At 43.2% G+C, this 16,521-nt stretch overlaps 5 protein-coding genes across 5 annotated transcripts; 3 read left to right on the top strand and 2 right to left on the bottom strand.

The window, feature by feature from the left end:
* Positions 1-445: 445 nt before the first annotated feature.
* On the top strand, positions 446-4,742 carry FA14DRAFT_147563 (uncharacterized protein; the record flags this gene model as incomplete). Its single annotated transcript, XM_025497350.1, has 2 exons — positions 446-3,229; positions 3,275-4,742. The coding sequence occupies 2 exons, from the start codon at positions 446-448 to the stop codon at positions 4,592-4,594; spliced, it is 4,104 nt and encodes a 1,367-aa protein (XP_025353924.1). The 3' UTR covers positions 4,595-4,742.
* A 3,122-nt stretch (positions 4,743-7,864) lies between these two features.
* Positions 7,865-10,622, top strand: FA14DRAFT_190756 (uncharacterized protein; the record flags this gene model as incomplete). The annotated part of the gene is made up of 3 exons (XM_025501817.1): positions 7,865-8,290; positions 8,961-9,819; positions 9,901-10,622. 3 exons carry the CDS (start codon positions 7,865-7,867, stop codon positions 10,620-10,622), a joined length of 2,007 nt encoding a protein of 668 aa, XP_025353923.1.
* On the bottom strand, positions 10,360-11,606 carry FA14DRAFT_63932 (uncharacterized protein). The gene has a single exon (XM_025502612.1). It carries the CDS (start codon positions 11,282-11,284, stop codon positions 10,832-10,834), a length of 453 nt encoding a protein of 150 aa, XP_025353922.1. The 5' UTR covers positions 11,285-11,606; the 3' UTR covers positions 10,360-10,831.
* A 322-nt stretch (positions 11,607-11,928) lies between these two features.
* FA14DRAFT_164981 (uncharacterized protein) lies at positions 11,929-13,405 on the bottom strand (the record flags this gene model as incomplete). Its single annotated transcript, XM_025499923.1, has 3 exons — positions 11,929-13,181; positions 13,251-13,332; positions 13,391-13,405. The coding sequence occupies 3 exons, from the start codon at positions 13,403-13,405 to the stop codon at positions 11,929-11,931; spliced, it is 1,350 nt and encodes a 449-aa protein (XP_025353921.1).
* A 1,928-nt stretch (positions 13,406-15,333) lies between these two features.
* On the top strand, positions 15,334-16,452 carry FA14DRAFT_161379 (uncharacterized protein). The gene has a single exon (XM_025499093.1). The coding sequence runs from the start codon at positions 15,429-15,431 to the stop codon at positions 16,269-16,271; it is 843 nt and encodes a 280-aa protein (XP_025353920.1). The 5' UTR covers positions 15,334-15,428; the 3' UTR covers positions 16,272-16,452.
* Positions 16,453-16,521: the final 69 nt, after the last annotated feature.

Raw genomic sequence — 16,521 nt, 5'->3', positions numbered from 1 at the left:
GCTTATATTTGGTGTTAAACTTTAAGGTTGTTAAAATGAAACACCCAAAGGTCATTCGGAGCCTAATCAATGACCAAACCAACACTTGTATATGACTTATGTAATCAGTCTGTGTGCTGCAGTGCTTCTGCCCTTCAACCGCGTGGAATTGCCCGCCTGTCTGCTTTGCTAGCGTGTAAATCTAATGCACAAACAATGAAACTCAGAAGCATCGCTTTTTATAGTGAATGATAACGCTATATACTGATGAAATGCCTTGATTCGATAGCAAGAATGCACCGTGCGTTCATTCGATCTAAACTAAAAGAAGAATTGACAGGCATGAGAATCGGCATTTATATACAACACATAAGCCGCTGCTGCTGCATTGAACAACCTCCTCCTCCTCCTTTTCACCATCACCCCTTCCTAGCAATCAGTCATGTCTGGCATTAAATCAAAAGACATGGCCGCTAATGGCGCGCCTCAACCAGACGGATTGGCAGATTTAACGAAAAAGGATGATCAAGAAGCAAATGCATTAGCAAATAAATTACAACATGACGAAAATAAAGGTGCTCGAGTGATGGAATTCGACGAAAATGCAACGCCCGAACAAAAAGCAGCAGAAGCAAAGAAAAAAATGGCAGAAATTAATCCTCCAAAAGGTGAAAAAGAAGGTAAAGGATTAGGTTTGGCTTCCGATATTGGAGGTAAAAATGTTAAAACCACAATGACTGCTGCTGATGTTGATCGGATCAGTAAATTGGAAGGACAAAAAGGTGACGGAAGCGGTGTTAAAGCAGGTCAACCATCCTCTCAAATTCCTGACTACTATCAAGTTGGTCATACCGGTGTCAGTAAAGCAATGCTCAACGGACAGCCCGCTCTTCAACCTGGAGAAGAAGAAACCAGGCGACACATTGAAACTGAGATCGTCAGTAAATACCTTACAGATCAATGGTACGGACGCTTTTGGTTCGACGGTGCTGCATGCTTGGTAGCCGTTCTAGCTACGTACTTTGCAACTCGCTTTGGAGGTGGAATCATTGCCATGCTTGTGATCGGAGCAGTAGTGACGACCTACTATAACACCAGCACTCGTCGTACAAGACAACGTCATCGTGATGATATTTCGCGTGAATTGGCAAAGACTAAGATGATGTCCGAGAACGAGACTGCAGGATGGATCAATCAATTCTTGCGCAGATTCTGGCTGATCTACGAGCCCGTTCTTAGTGCAACGGTCATCTCAACGGTCGACGCAATCTTGGTACAACAATGCCCCTCTTTCTTGGACTCGATCCGTTTGACTACTTTCACCTTAGGTACAAAAGCGCCCATCATTGACTTTGTACGCACCTTTCCCGCTACGGCAGATGATGTGGTATGCATGGACTGGAAGATCTCTTTCACGCCAAACGATACACAAGACCTTACCGTACGTCAAGCGGCACAAAAGATCAATCCAAAAGTATGTCTCACCATCCGTATTGGGAGAGGTATTGTCGGTGCCGGTCTTCCGATCTTGGTTGAAGACATTTCCTTCTCGGCTCATGCCAGAATCAAAATGAAGCTCATCTCAACGTTCCCGCACATCCAAACCGTTGACGTTTCGCTCATGGAACCACCTGTATTTGACTTTGTTTTGAAACCTATCGGTGGTAACACCTTTGGATTTGACGTCATGAGTGTTGTTCCAGGTCTGGAAGGATTCATTAAAGGTCAAGTGGATGCAAACATGGGACCGATGATGTACAACCCCAACGTCTTTACGATCAATCTTGAAGAATTGTTATCCGGAACTCCTCTTGATACCGCTGTTGGTGTCTTGCAAGTCACTATTTGGAACGCACGCAATTTGCGTGGAGTCAAATTGGGCGGTGGTTCTCCCGATCCATACATTGCTATTTCCGTTGACGACAAGGAAACCTTGGCAAAGACAAAGTACAAGCCAAGCACCACGAACCCACAATTCAAGTCTTCTCATTTCGTCTTGTTGAACAACTTGAATGGTATGCTTACGTTGAATGTTATGGATTGGAACGAGCACCGTGCGGACAACAAATTGGGCTCTGCTGCGTTTGAATTGAAGGAATTAAACGTTGAGCCTGAACAAAACAACTTGTCAACACCTGTGATGTTGGAAGGTAAAGAGAGAGGTGCACTGCAATACTCGCTTTCATACTACCCAGTCATCAAGCCAGAAAATGGTCCTGATGGTAAAGCATTGCCTTTGCCCGAAACTCATGCAGGTGTTGTTCGCTTGACAATCCATCAAGCCAAGAATCTTGAGAAATCTGTCGGCCTTTTGGGCGATTGCAATCCTAAAGCCCGCATCACATTGAACGGAAACAAGGTGAAAGATACCGCTCAACTCAAACGTACAACTTCTCCCATTTGGGAAGAACACTTTGAGTTCCTCGTTACTGAACGTCGTAAGGCTGTTGTCGGAGTGCAAATTTTGGACCACGATCAATTGACAAGCTATTTGAATGTCAAATTGGACGACCTGTTGAGCGCAAAAGATCGTCAACAAGATTGGTTCCCGCTAAGCAAGAGCAAAGAAGGTCGTGTGCGCATGTCTGCAGAATGGAAGCCTGTCATGATGAGCGGTAGTATGAATGGTGGTAGTGGTTACAGTCCCGCTATTGGTGTTGTCAAATTCTGGTGCCACAAAGCCGTCGGCGTCAAGAATGTGGAAGCTGCTATGGGTGGAAAAAGTGATCCTTATGTTGCCTTGCGCGTTCGCGGTCAGCAAGTTGATGGTTCTTCTATCATTAACAATGATCTCAACCCTGATTGGAAGAGTGAAATTCTTTATGCTCCCGTTCATTCCCTCAAAGATCGTATCTTGTTCGAAGTTATGGATTACCAAAATAACACGAAGGATCGTTCTTTGGGTACTTGTGAGATTTCTGTTGCTGATCTGGCAAAGGAGACGCCAAGTGACAACAAACACCCGTACGCAAGTATGGGAAAGAAGGCACACGTTGAAAAGCTCAATTTGGGTAGAGGAATCTACAAAGGAGAGGCTCACTTTGACTGTCAATTCCTGCCATCCGTCAACCTATCCGGTGTCGAATTTGCTGGAGCTGGAAATGAGGCTGCCGAGAAAGCAGGAGAAGGTGACGCAGCAGGAGGCGATCCCGATGCCGGAAAGGCTACCACAACAGAAGCAACTGCACCTGATGTCAAGACGAACGGTACTCAAAATGGTACAGCCGATGAACACAAGCCACGATTCCCCGTTTCAGGAGGATCATCATTGCGTGGTCATAAGAAGGGAATGGAGTCTGTCACTTCAACAACCTCCATTGCAACTGCAAAGACTTCTGCCACAGCCACAGACGATGATGAGCCAAAAGTTGAATCTGTTTCTATGTCTACGGAAGAGCTATTGCAAACCCAATCAGGTGTCCTTGCATTTAACGTCTTGTACGGAAAGCTTGCTCATAAAAATGCAAGATTGGAGGTATTGTTCGATGATGGTTATTGGCCTACGTACACTACTGAGGAAGCACGTACAAAAGATTGCACTTGGGATGAAGTAGGAGAAGCAATAATCAAAGAACTGGACTGGAGCAGAATTTGGCTCAAACTTCGAACGGGCAATCATAAAGATGATCAGAGTGTATTTGCTGAATTCCAAGGAAACACAAAGGATTTCCTGGAGCGTACTTTGAACAAGAATGCAGAATTCACATTGGCAAGTGATGCAGGAACAGGCTCCTCCACTGTAACGATCACTAGCAGATACATTCCAACAGATATCAAGATTGAACCCGTAGAATCCGTTAACAATATGGGCTTCTTGACTGTTTGGGCTCAATCCGCCAAAGGATTACGTGGAGCAGACCGAGGAGGAAAATCTTCGGATCCATACGTAGCATTTGTCTTGAACGGAGAACGTCAAATGAAGAGCAAAGTTGTCAAAAAGACACTCAATCCCACTTGGGATGAGAAATTGGGAGAATGCGAAGTACCCTCACGTGTTCATGCCGAAGCCATCTTTGAGGTGTTCGATTGGGATCAAGTTGGTAATCCGGATAAATTGGGTCAAGCACATGTTAATCTGGCCGAACTGGAACCATTTGAGCCATTAGAGAAAACGTATCCATTAACTGGCAAAGGTGCTTTAGACGGAAGTTCAATCACGCTCAAATTCGTCTTTAGACCTGAATTCATCAACACACGTGGCAGGAAGGGTACCTCTTTGGGTAGAACCTTTACTGCCGGTGTTGGTGGTGTGGGTCGTTTGGGTGTGGGAGCAGCAGGATTGGCAGGAAAGGGTGTGGGAACTGTTGGTAAAGGAGCGTTTGGCGTTGTTGGAGGAGTGGGCAAAGGTGTTGGTGGTGTTGGAAAGGGTGCATTTGGACTCGTTCGTGGTCATCGTAACAGTATACAAGGTGGCTCAGAAGGTATTCCTGAAGTACCAGAACTTCCTGACGGCGTCACACCTGCTCAATTGGCACCGGATGGTATGCCAGTCGATAATTCATCAGCACTAGGAACAAATAAAGGATCAGGATTTGACTCTGGTTCGATCGCCGACAGTACAACTACCAGCAAGCGAAAGAGCAGGCTCCACAATCCGTTCCATAGAAACAAGTGATCTTCCCTCTTATATACCTTTCTTATCATTCTTACTCTGCCCTTTCCCCTAAATGTCTCTAACTGCACTACAAAACTCTCTCTATGGAGATCTGGATAACGAAACTGATTTTTAATTGATGAAATGGAATACTTTTTAAACACTCTCAAGCTCAGACTTTTGAAAGATAAGATGATACAATTGTATTTGCACGAATGAGGTATCTAGATAAGGATGCGATTTGCATCTTGTAGTTTACAACAGAATAAAAAGTTCGAGGGTAGTACTCGAATGTTATAAGGTTAGGATATCTTTGAGAATGATGTTGGTACAATGCGTTCCAGAGTTGTGGTTTGAATAGTAGAAGTACACGAAGAAACGATCCGGAAAAGGTTGATTGAGTGAATTAAAACCTTCTCAGGGATAGGTCTCCGCCTGCCTGGAGCATTGGAGCATCGTTCAAGGTGATCATGTCCGATTCCTTATTGGCCAGTCTTCTTTCGACAGAAGAGTTGTACAGTCCTGCGGGATAAAATTGAGCTCCTGTTGTTCCTTGTTCGGTGTCTTCAATTGTTGCGATACTGTGAGCGTCATCGCTTGAAGCATTAGAAGAAGATCTAGATAATTCGTGGAACAAACTTGGTGCTCTTGAGGATGTTGGTGTACTTGTAGGAGTTTCTGTTGCAGATGAAGAAGCAGTAGCTGCAATTGCTTCTTTTCTGGCTTGTGTTTGTATCGATCGTTGTTCGATGTGATAAAGATCACTGAATGATTGAAAAACAACGTGATTTTGATATAGTTGCAACATTATGATTGTTATTTGTAGGCGTGGTAATAAGCACTGGTTTTGTTATAGTCAAGCTTTGATTTGCTTTTTGTTGTTTAGCAATGAGTATTATTTGTATTTGCTTGAATGTGAGGTAGGGATGATGGTTTGACAGGTGACAGGATGGTGGTTATATATCTTTTTCTTTTGTGTCATCCTTTGTCGGGGTTAATTTATCCTTAACCCCTTTTGATCATCATCAAGTTTTTTTCCTTCGTTTTCTCCGTACATATCACTTTCCTCGGCGGAAGCGAAGAAAATTATGCATGTCAAACCGAATGACTGAGCCCGAAAGACAGTTTATGTGCCTTGAAAATCGTCTGGCTCAGCCGATAAACATGCTTACATCCGCGGTTTATTCTACATACGCGTAGAAGGTTAAATAATCGCGGGCCTGAGTCATTTTTTGGAGGAAAGGTCCGGTTACTCATTCTTTATAGCCGGCCAGCTTAAAACGCGCAGTAGAGAACACGCACACACAAACGCGTGCAACCCTGTCCGCGGATAAGCTTTTAGCTCTTCGCCCATATTCGGACGTAGGAACGGGCCGTTGATTAGATGTAGATGTGTGGCGAAATTACACACACACACCCCTACGCTTACGCTTACGCCGCCCGGTAAGTGTGGAATTAAGTTCCGCTCTTATGTGCGCCGCGCAATGCCCTACCTTAAGGAATGCTTCTTTACTCCGAGAATGAAAAGAAGTCTAACGGAATTAAGGAATGTCGGCGTTATCAAACGTTTAATACATTGATGACTCTAGAGGGATGACACAACGTATATCCGCTTGCGTACTTTCAACGAGTCATCCTCTACTACACAACAGGTAATCCAATCGTACCTGCTTTAATACATTCATTTCTCCACATTCTGCATGGAAGGACGTCGAAATAGATCATACTAATCTCCGTACGGGTCCACCTTTCCATCTTCCCGATTCCACGTGCTCTTCTAGTAGTTGGGATACTAACTCAGCATGATGAGGAATGAATATATGTTTGTTTGTAAGGGCAGGAGGTGGAGGAGAATACCATAGATAAATATAGAGTTATATACGAACAGCACAACAGAATATACGAGAATCATAACATGAGAAAAGTGCTGAAATGAGAAAGATATCATGAGAAGAGTGTGAAATAAGGTTCAATTATGAAAAAAGTGTATCAGCTTAGCCTATGGGGTTGCTGCTTGTCTGGATTGGCTACGAGTACGACCTCGTGGAGGACTTGCATTGCCCGTGACCATGTTTGTAGCTAATTGTTTTCCCACTTTTTCAACCTTTCGAGCCTTTTGACGAGCTTCTGAAGCTTTTGCAGAAAGTTCTTCAGCATAAGCCTTACAAAGGTCTGTTTGTCGCAATTCCATCATAGTGAGAAAGGAATTCATTGTGTTTGGCCAAATATTCATGTTTATCAGCCTCCTTATGTAACGCTTGAGATGTTTGATGAGGAATGGTATTAGACGCTGCAATTGTTTGATCAAACAATGTATTGAAGGTACAAATTGTGATCAAAAGGATCATGGAAAGGATTGCTTTGCAAACAGCCATTTTGAAAATTAAAAGTGATAAGGATTTAGAAAAAGGTGTTTTAACACTTTTTACTTGTATTCATATGTTTATCATACTAGAAATTTTTCAAAACAAAAATAAAACTGATGAACGGCGTTGTGTAAGTATGCCATACAAAAGACGGGTCGTCAAAGCGATGCAATACGATTCTTGTTGATGCATCGTTTCACACAAAACGGAATGCTACTACAAAAGCTTTGATATTTGTTGTCTTAGACAAGCTTTGAAAAAATCTGTTAACGCAAAAGCTGTGAGAGAATGACTAAGCCTCAAAAAATTGTGTTACACAAAAATGAAGTATTCGTTGCAGTTATAAAGGCATGACAATCCTTTGCAAATGCTTTTCAACGATGATGGTCTTCAGTAGGGGCTCAGAGGAGCACTTCTGAAATCGAGCAGAATAAGGAACGAAAAGAGATGATACAATAGCCATGCCTTTTGCGTAAAAGAAAGTCTGAACAGGGCAGTACACTTTTTGATGAGCCAAACGCTATTCGGGTCTTCAACGCCATTCACAAAGTAGACAAATTTGCAATGTCGTATTTTCTTACAAGGCGGTACACTATCCTCATGACCCGAACAGCGTTTTTGGTATGCTCACCTCACAAAAGAGGTTGTATACACTTGTAACGCAGAAATTAAATTAACTTAGGGGCTTATGATATTTACTGTGCTACATGACATTGAAGGCATTTATGTGTAATCTTTATATCGTCATGCCCCTTCAGCGTTCACGGTAGCACACAAAGAGCTGTGTAGCAATAGCACTGCAATGCGTACTTCATAAGCCTCGTTATGCAAAAATGCAAATTTGCAATTGCCATTCTGGATGATCTGAATTATCCTAAAACGAAAATGACGTATACGTTTACTCCCATACGGTTATCTAGACAAAATGTCAGCTTATCCTGTACTCAAATCATCTTCAATGATACTCTTAATCACGACAAGCATCGTTCTTCAGCTTTTCGGTGTAACCTTGGCATTAAACTATCGTCCCGCACCATTAGATTATTCATCACCCAAGAAAACAGCTCAAGCACTTACTTCGCGAGCTGATGATGTTTCATACGCTTTGATTAGTTATTCATACAATTTTGCACTCAATCCAAACAGAGGATGGCACGGTAGTGTGGGACATAGATTGGAGCAAACAGCTCAGCATTATGATAAGAAAGCAGCTCAAGTGGGTAAATTGGCAAAACAGTTGGAGACGAATACCGTTGCGGGTAAAGCACCTTCACCGCGAGCTCGTACTAGAAGCCAAACCAGAAAAATGGCAGCACCATATAATCAAAAGCAGTATTGGCAATCTTTCAACGTAAACCTTTTCATACTCGACAAAATTCTTACTCATACTAGCGTAACCGATATCTTTAGACCTTTCTACTTCAATTTATTCAGCCTTTCTTTTTATTTATTCCTTGTCCGTTTTTTTCTTTCATACCTCTTATAAGTCAATTCGATGGAACTATCTTTCCAACTTTTAGATGACGATAGAGTCTTTTTACAAGATTTATGTACAGGTGTAGCAGCGATGCCGTGAGTACTATGCTTTACCTTTCTTCGAACAAAGCAAAGTAAGATTCAGAACTTTCGGCTTTATTGCAGATCTGAGCCATGATCGGACCGGACTGAGAATGATAAGATCAAGCTGATCTGAGTCACGAGCGGACCGAACTGAGAATGTTCTTAGAAGCTGTACAAAGTGATGTAACACATTTGCGTTTAGTTCGAGACGGCTGAGATTGCCGTTGGCTAGCGTAAAGCTAAAAAAAAGAGAAGGTCTTGCAGCTTCAGAAGTTGGGCAGAGTACGTACGTATGTATGTAGGCATCATCATTTATTAGCGTATGTGGAAGATCTGCAGCTTCTCCGCAATTCTATTCCCCGCGATGTGATGATGATTTCACCGTAATCTATGAATAAGAAAGCTATATAAAGACTGTTTAAGTCATTCCCTCCATCTCACAATTTCCCGCATCTCACAAGGGCCTACAAAAGCTGAAACCACGCAAAATGGTGATGATCAAAACAATCTTGCTCTCAGGGCTTATCATCAAAGCTTGCTGGGCCGCTGCGTTGAAAGAACAATCACAAAACACAATTCATATACCTTCAGCAGATCAAAGTCATCCCTTGCTAAATGATTGGTTCGGTTACTCTATCGAACCAACTGCGATGGGACCTTATGTTGAGAGCAAGATAGCATTCAACATTCTTGAATCAATCGAAAAGATTATCGGACAATCTGCTCCTATTCGTGTTGGTGGAACAACTGCAGACGAGTTCAGATTCGCAAAAAGCGTGAATAATACAAGCGACTTACAGACCTTACCTGCAAGTGCAGAATCTATGAACAATCCCGTTCAATTGATCACACCAGAATGGTATAACACATGGAAAGATTACTTTCCTCAGAGCACATATTTCATTTATACTCTCAATTTCGCCAATACAACGAATAATTGGGAAATAGCAAAAAACGAAACAGACTTGGTCCTGGAAGCCCTCAAGAGCAAGCTGCACAGGTTTGAATTGGGAAACGAGATCGATCACTATATCACAGAAGGTTGGCGTAAACAAGGCTGGGATGTTGCACGATATGTTCCGCAATATCGCAATCTCACAGCAGACTTGGAAGGCAGGAAATCCTTCAAGCAAGCAAATCCAATGCCTTTGTTCCAAGCTGGCGTGATTGCTGATCCTCCTCTCGTGCCTGATCAACAGGACGAAGTTGATGATTTTAGTATTTATAACCTGACGACCAAAGGACATTTGACGAATAGTAATCATTCAATCTCATCGTACGCCGTTCATTTATATCCTCAATCAAATTGCGATCCTGAACGTATTGCTCGACTTTCTTTAGATCTGCTTTCTAATCATTCAGTCTTGTACAAAAATGTATCACAGTAAATTCCTCAACAAGAAGCTGCTCAACGTGCAGGTGCACCATTGGTGTTCGGAGAAACAAATAGTGTTTCTTGTAGCGGAAAGAGTGGAATAAGTGATACGTTTGGAGCAACTCTTTGGACGTATGATTATGCCATGATGTCTGCAAGTCTAAATATTCCACAAATCTTCTTCCATCTTGGTGATCAATCTGAATACTCAGCTTTTACACCTTTACCGTATGAGTACAAAGGTGAACAATTACAAGCAGGTATTCGTGCAAATCTGTATGGTCACTTGTTTGCTGCATACACTCTACAAGGCTTGAATGGTCATGGAACCGTAAAAGCACTTACAGATGCCAATTCGTCTGATTTGAGCGGATATGCAATTTATGACGGTAACAAATCCCTGAAAAAGGTTGCTTTATTGGACATGGGCGTATGGAATAGTACTGAAGGAACTGCAAATCCTTCAACACTCTCAAGTGCTGATTCTCATAGTTCAAGTCCAGGCAATCGACCAAGTAAACAATTCAACATCCAAACATCATGGAAGCAAAACTCAATTGTGAACCTCCTTCGCTTGCAGGCTCCAGGCACAAACGCCAAGAGCTTAGTCAATGTTTCTGGTCAAACGTTTGACACAAAAACAGGTACACTGGGAGCAGCACCAAAAGCAGAAAAAATCAAAGTGAACAGAGATGGAACAGTGTCAGTCACCCTCAAACAAGCAGAAGCTGTGCTATTGTCGGTTTGACAGTGGGATGTAACGTCTACTTCAGCATGATAGGAATAAATACGTGATCTTTTAAGATGGCAAGAGGTGAATAAGAGTGCTATCGATAATAATTGTAAGGCTCGTGGCGGAGTCATATACGAATAGAACGATAAAGAAAAGGCGTGAAACATATCATGAAAAGAGTGCATAACGAGAATCAGCTATCACAAAAAGCGGTTCAGCTGAGCTTATGGGGCTGCCACCTGCTTGGATTGGCTACGAGTACGACCTCGTGGAGGGCTTGCATTGCCAGCGACCGTGTTTGTTTCCAACTGTCTACCCAAGTTTTCAACTTTTTGAGCCTTTTTACGGACTTCAATAGCTTTATTATGATGTTCGTTAGCCCATTCCTTACGCAAAGGTCTCCATGATTTGATTCCATCATAACCAGAAGCAAGACGATTATATTCTGCTAAAGCTGCATGTTTATCAGCCTCCTTATGTAAAGCTTGAGACGCTTGAGATGGATTGGTAGATGCTGCTATTGTCTGATCGATCAGCGTAACAAAGCTGTATGTTGCGATCAACAAGATCAATGAAAAGATTGCTTTAAAGGAAGCCATGTTTAGTCGGTGAAAAAGATGAGGATTCAGAAGCAAAACGTAAAGCACTTTTTTACCTGCTTTTATATAATTTGACATGATACTATGAATTCCTGTACACAATTGTTGATCAGCATTGTGTGTAAGAATGCTAAGATATAAACGGGTCGTCAAAGCGATGATTTCTGATACGTCATTTTACGCAAAATGGACTGCTACTACGTTATCCGTTGATACTTGTTGTTCAGACAACCATCAAATCGAACTTTGCTACCGCAAAAGCTGTGAGAGAGCAATCCAGTCTCGAACTCTGCATTACACAAAAGCGTTATCTTTGTTGCAGCTGTTGCAGCTGTAAAGGTCCGATGGTCTTTTTGTCTTTGATAGGGGCATAAAGAAGCATTTCTGAACATCGCTGAGCAGAAGATTGAACAAAAAGTGATGATACGGTAGCGAAGCGCATTGCGTTAAAAAGGGATAAACAAGGCGATACAATCCGAACGCCATCCAGGTCTCCAACGCCATACACAAAGCTAGGCCCCTAGAAGGTAGTGGATTATCCTCGTGACCCGAGTGGTCTTCTTCGAGCTATGAGTATCATCGCCTCACAAAGGAGTTCTGTCTGATAAAGGGATGCATTGTGATGTAACGTTCTACAATTGTCTAAAGGTTACATGCAATGCCGGGTATTGCATTATTGATTTTATTCGCGAATTGATGATTATACGAAGTGATACGTTTTACTACACAGCCTGTGTTGCGTCGATTTCGATGGCAGGAACAATGCTAGCCATAAATTTGAGGAAAATGAGCAGGTATTGATCAACACGGAGTCCTTCCACCTCGGTTGTCTGACCTTCTTCATCCCCTCCGGCCGTGTTGGCAGGTGATTCCGTATTACCCGTACTCGCCGAAGGAGTCTGAACACCACTTTCTGGCGTACCGCTACCTCCAGCTGATTCTTTGCTACCCGAAATCTTCTTCATCGCTCCGCCTAATCCCCATCCTTTTTTCTTCTTTGTCGCTGAATCACCTGAAGCTGAATTGCTGGCCTTCTTCTGTTCTTCGATCACGCTTGCATTCATCCTTTCAATGACTTTCTTCATCACGCTTGCATGTTTGCATGGGTGAATACTTGCTGTGCTCAAATTTCCATGAGGAAATGGTTCAACAGTGACAGTCTTTTGGGCATAATCGCTGCTTACGTCTTCAAAAATTTCTGCCGGCTTGAGAGGTTGTCCTGATTCATTGTATCCTACCAACCACATCCTTGGTGTTTGATAATATTTGTCATATGTGATCAAGCAATCATATGTTCGAACAGAGATCAGCTTGCTAACCGTTTGACCTCCCGCAGCAGATGCTGTGCCCTGCTGAGAGGTTGTCCCTCTATGTACATTTGCAGTTGCCGGATCGTCCGCTTCCACTACACCTTCGCCCAAACCGCCCAATTCATCATCTTCATCGTCCATGTCTGGTATATCACCGATCTCAGTGCCGGTATTGACGTCATCATCACCTTTCCCAGCCCCAATTATTCCGCCTTGTGACCCTGCTAAATGTGTTCCTGCCACCCTAGATGCCAATTCATCTTCTTCTCCTGGAGTTAAGGATGCCATTGGAGGTTCTGAATCTGGTATATCTGCAATATCTCCTGCGACTGCCGTATGCGATGGGTCGTCATCCAAATGTGTTGCAAGCCAATCATCTTCTGTTCCCTTTCCTGCTACCTCGTCTCCATCATGACCTTCGCCGAAATTGAGTAATCTTTCATCAGTTTCACCACTGTTGCTTTGACCTGTTTTTGAACTTGAACCTAAAGCAGCTTTTTCCATTTGACTTACTCTACGTAAACAAGGCACTCCACGAGAGATTAGATATTGTTTATCGGAAGGCAAAAAATCTCGGGTATATTTCGCATCGCTTGAAGAGGCAGAAGACCATGTCCATGTTGGAAATTTGTATGTCAAGAAATCACCAGCGGCAACGAATTCCTCTGGGAGACGTTGTGAGAAGAAGTGGTCAGTTAGTCTGTGTCAGTGTGCTCGGTCTTCTTCTCACTTACCTGGTGTGATTCGACCATGCTCTTTGAACTTTGATTCTCGTAAAACGGGAGCTAGATAATCACGTACAGCCCAAAAATGGGTCTAGAGAGAGAAAAGGATTAGCAAGACATGTGATGTGACAAATAGGAGAGATACGTACCTGAATCGTATTCATCACAGGCAAGCCTAGCAAATCTTCTTTTGTTTTCAGATAGGGAGATCGTCTAGAAGAGTAATAACGAGGGCGCTGCTGGAATCAATCAATCGTCCATTGAATAATTGAAAAGACGTCTTTTGCAAGCTGAGCTGTTTAGAGTGATGTATGAAATGAGTTACTTACTTACGGACCGGGCACGGCTTTATCGTCATACACAAGCACAGCACACACTGTCGGCGCCGTAGATTACTGTAATGTCAAGAATTACAATGTATGTGTATTGGCTAATTTAAGGTTGACGACGTGGAGTTTTGGTTGTATTGAATCTGGGCGGCGAATTGTATTTGGAATATATTGATTGTGTATTAAATAAATACAAAAATGGCATCATACTTTGGCACAAAAGGCGGAAGGCCTATTTACTCAGGCGGTACGCCCAAGCCCGAGTTTTGCGTATTAATTGGCACAACACTCAGGCAGACGAGCAGCACATATGCACCCCGCTGTGCTGTGCGCCGCCCTGAGCCGACGAGTTCTAGAAATAGCATATATATATGATAAGACTTTGTTAAAGACGATTCATTTTTATCATTCCTATCACCACAACCTCGTCTTTCACTCATTCCATCTTTTGGAAGAGCAAGACTGGTCACTCATCATGCACGATCCTCGTCCAACTTTGGGCTCCACAGCAAGTAGTGGCAGTAAAGCTGGGCCCAATCACACACTCTCGATGGATGACCCTTTAAGGAGAACAGGCGCAAATCATGAGCCAACAGAGATGGCTGGAATCAAAGATGGCATTGCTCTTTCACCCGAAGAAGAGCGCTCAAGTCAGCGTAATAGTTTATTGAGATCACACTCATCACTCTCCAATGCTGTTCGTTTGGATATCAAATGCCCTTCATTAACCGGATCATCAGATTCCTCAATCTTGACAGTCTCAAAGACTAGTACCATCGCCCAAGTCAAGCAAACCGTTGAACAAACATGGCCAGGTAAACCAAGAGCTAGCGGAATGCGCTTTTTTAAAGCAGGTCAAACCCTTTCCGACGAAATGATTGTTGGGAATATCGTAAAGGAGGAAGACAAAGATGAGCCTACTCCTGTCCATCTCGTTATTCGTCCAGATGCGTGGAAGCAACGTTCTCCCACCAAAAATGCAGCACCATCAACGCAAACAACCTCAACTCGACCTTTGGCATTCGCTTCCCAATTGACGCCAAAAATTGATACCCGCTCTTCCCAGACATCTTCGCTACCTTCGATCGCCTTGCCATCATCTCAGCTATTGCAAGATCATGCAGCAACTGTAGACCGTAGTCGTCATTTGGCAAACATGGTTGAAAATATGGATCCATCGCAATATGACACATTCCGCTCACTCATCTCTTGGACGTATGCTCGTTATGTCGACATATACGAGAAAGAATGGAATGCAATCTATGGCGATAAAAATGCTCATGTTGGAAAAATTGGAACAGAGCTATCGGAACTAGCAGCTGGAATGGGATGCTCACTTGAAGAAGTGAATCTCTGTATTGATCAGTTGGAACGTGATGTACTCTTATGGGATAGCGTTGACGAAGCTTTCTCCTATGAGGCGGTAAAGAATCCCTTCAAGTACAAGAATGTTACCATCGATGGACTTCCCTACCTTTTACGGGTTGAACAAAGCCCTCAGTCCGAACGATTGCGCTCATTGCACAGCAGAATTGAACAGCTTCGTCTTCTCTATCACCAAATCGAGAAGCTAATCAATTACCACTCAATTTTGGATCGTGCTGTGCCAACATCCGCTCACATTGCGAGCCCAGACGTTTTGGCCGTTCGTGGAAGTGGGTTGCATCCCGTTGGCGGAGCAATGGTTGCGGCTCATCAAGCACAAGCTATTGACAGAGCGATCTTTAGAAATCGATTCGTAGGTTTACAACGTGAGGATTGGTTTGGCGTTCTATTTTCGACCTTTTTTCTCACTTTGAAGATTGGGTTGCTCGTTTACGTTTTCACAAGAGGCGCTTCACCTGCAAAGCAAAAGTATATGGTCGGTTTTGCATCTTTGTACATCCTGTATGAAGGCTATCGGGGTTTGATGAAACGAGTGCAAGTTCGAAGACGTGCTATCAGACGTGCGCTCGGCAGAGACGGTACAAATGAAGGCCGTCCAAACGCTGCAAATGCAGATAATAATCGAACAAACAGACAACAAGATACACCACCAGACTCGCCTGAAGGTACGCAAAATTCAAATCAGCAAGACGTCACAGTCCCACCAGCACCGAATCGTTATACGGTATTTTCGCCATTCTTGCTGGAATTTTGGATTGAGAGACTTGCTTATTGGCGCATGAGGGAAGAAGATCGCGAGATGGGTTTGAGAATGTCAACAGGAAATCGAAACAGAGCACATCCTGTTCAACATGATCCTATGAGCAAGCTAGTTGATGTTGTGAATGATTGTATTCTCATGCCTGTCATTCTTTTCATTAGCACATTGATCCCTGAGATCGAACAGAGGAGGAGAAGAGCGATCGATCAACGTGATGAATTGATTCGCTCTACTGCTCGAAAAGTGGAAGAGCAAGAACGTAGATTGCGAGAAGAAGAAGACAAGCAATCAAAAGAAGGTCCAGATGGCAGTGCTAAAGATTCATCCGAATCTTCGAGCAAGGTAAACAATAGCACACTAAATGCGTCCACTACCTCGGTTCAGATCCGTCAGCCTGCCTTACTTCGCAGCCGATATGCGCAAAGAATCTTGGATGAAAGAAGATCAGAAGGCAGACAGATTGATATTGCCCAAGAATTAGAGGCAGCTGCCGCTGCTGCGGCTCGAGAAGATGGAGAAGGAGCGATGGAACAAGCAGATATGGGTTTCATTTGAAAGCGCGAAGCTGTCCTTTTCTCACATCATAAAACATACTGTATTTATACTTTTCACTTTATTTACCCCTTTATGACCATAGAGATTTACCTAATCTATACGATTGTCCATCAGCGAAAAGATTAAAAAAGACAGGTCTGGATTCCCGATCTGCGCCCGATTCTAACAAACAATTTGACGCTTTTCACGCTTTTAATGTTGGGGCTAATAAGGCTCGGTAAAGAGTAAAAATTGTGTGCGGGGGAAAGAT

The sequence above is a fragment of the Meira miltonrushii genome, assembly GCF_003144205.1.
Source record: "Meira miltonrushii strain MCA 3882 unplaced genomic scaffold FA14scaffold_3, whole genome shotgun sequence".
Lineage (NCBI taxonomy): Eukaryota > Fungi > Basidiomycota > Exobasidiomycetes > Exobasidiales > Brachybasidiaceae > Meira > Meira miltonrushii.
This window is presented reverse-complemented; position numbering and strand designations above follow the sequence as displayed.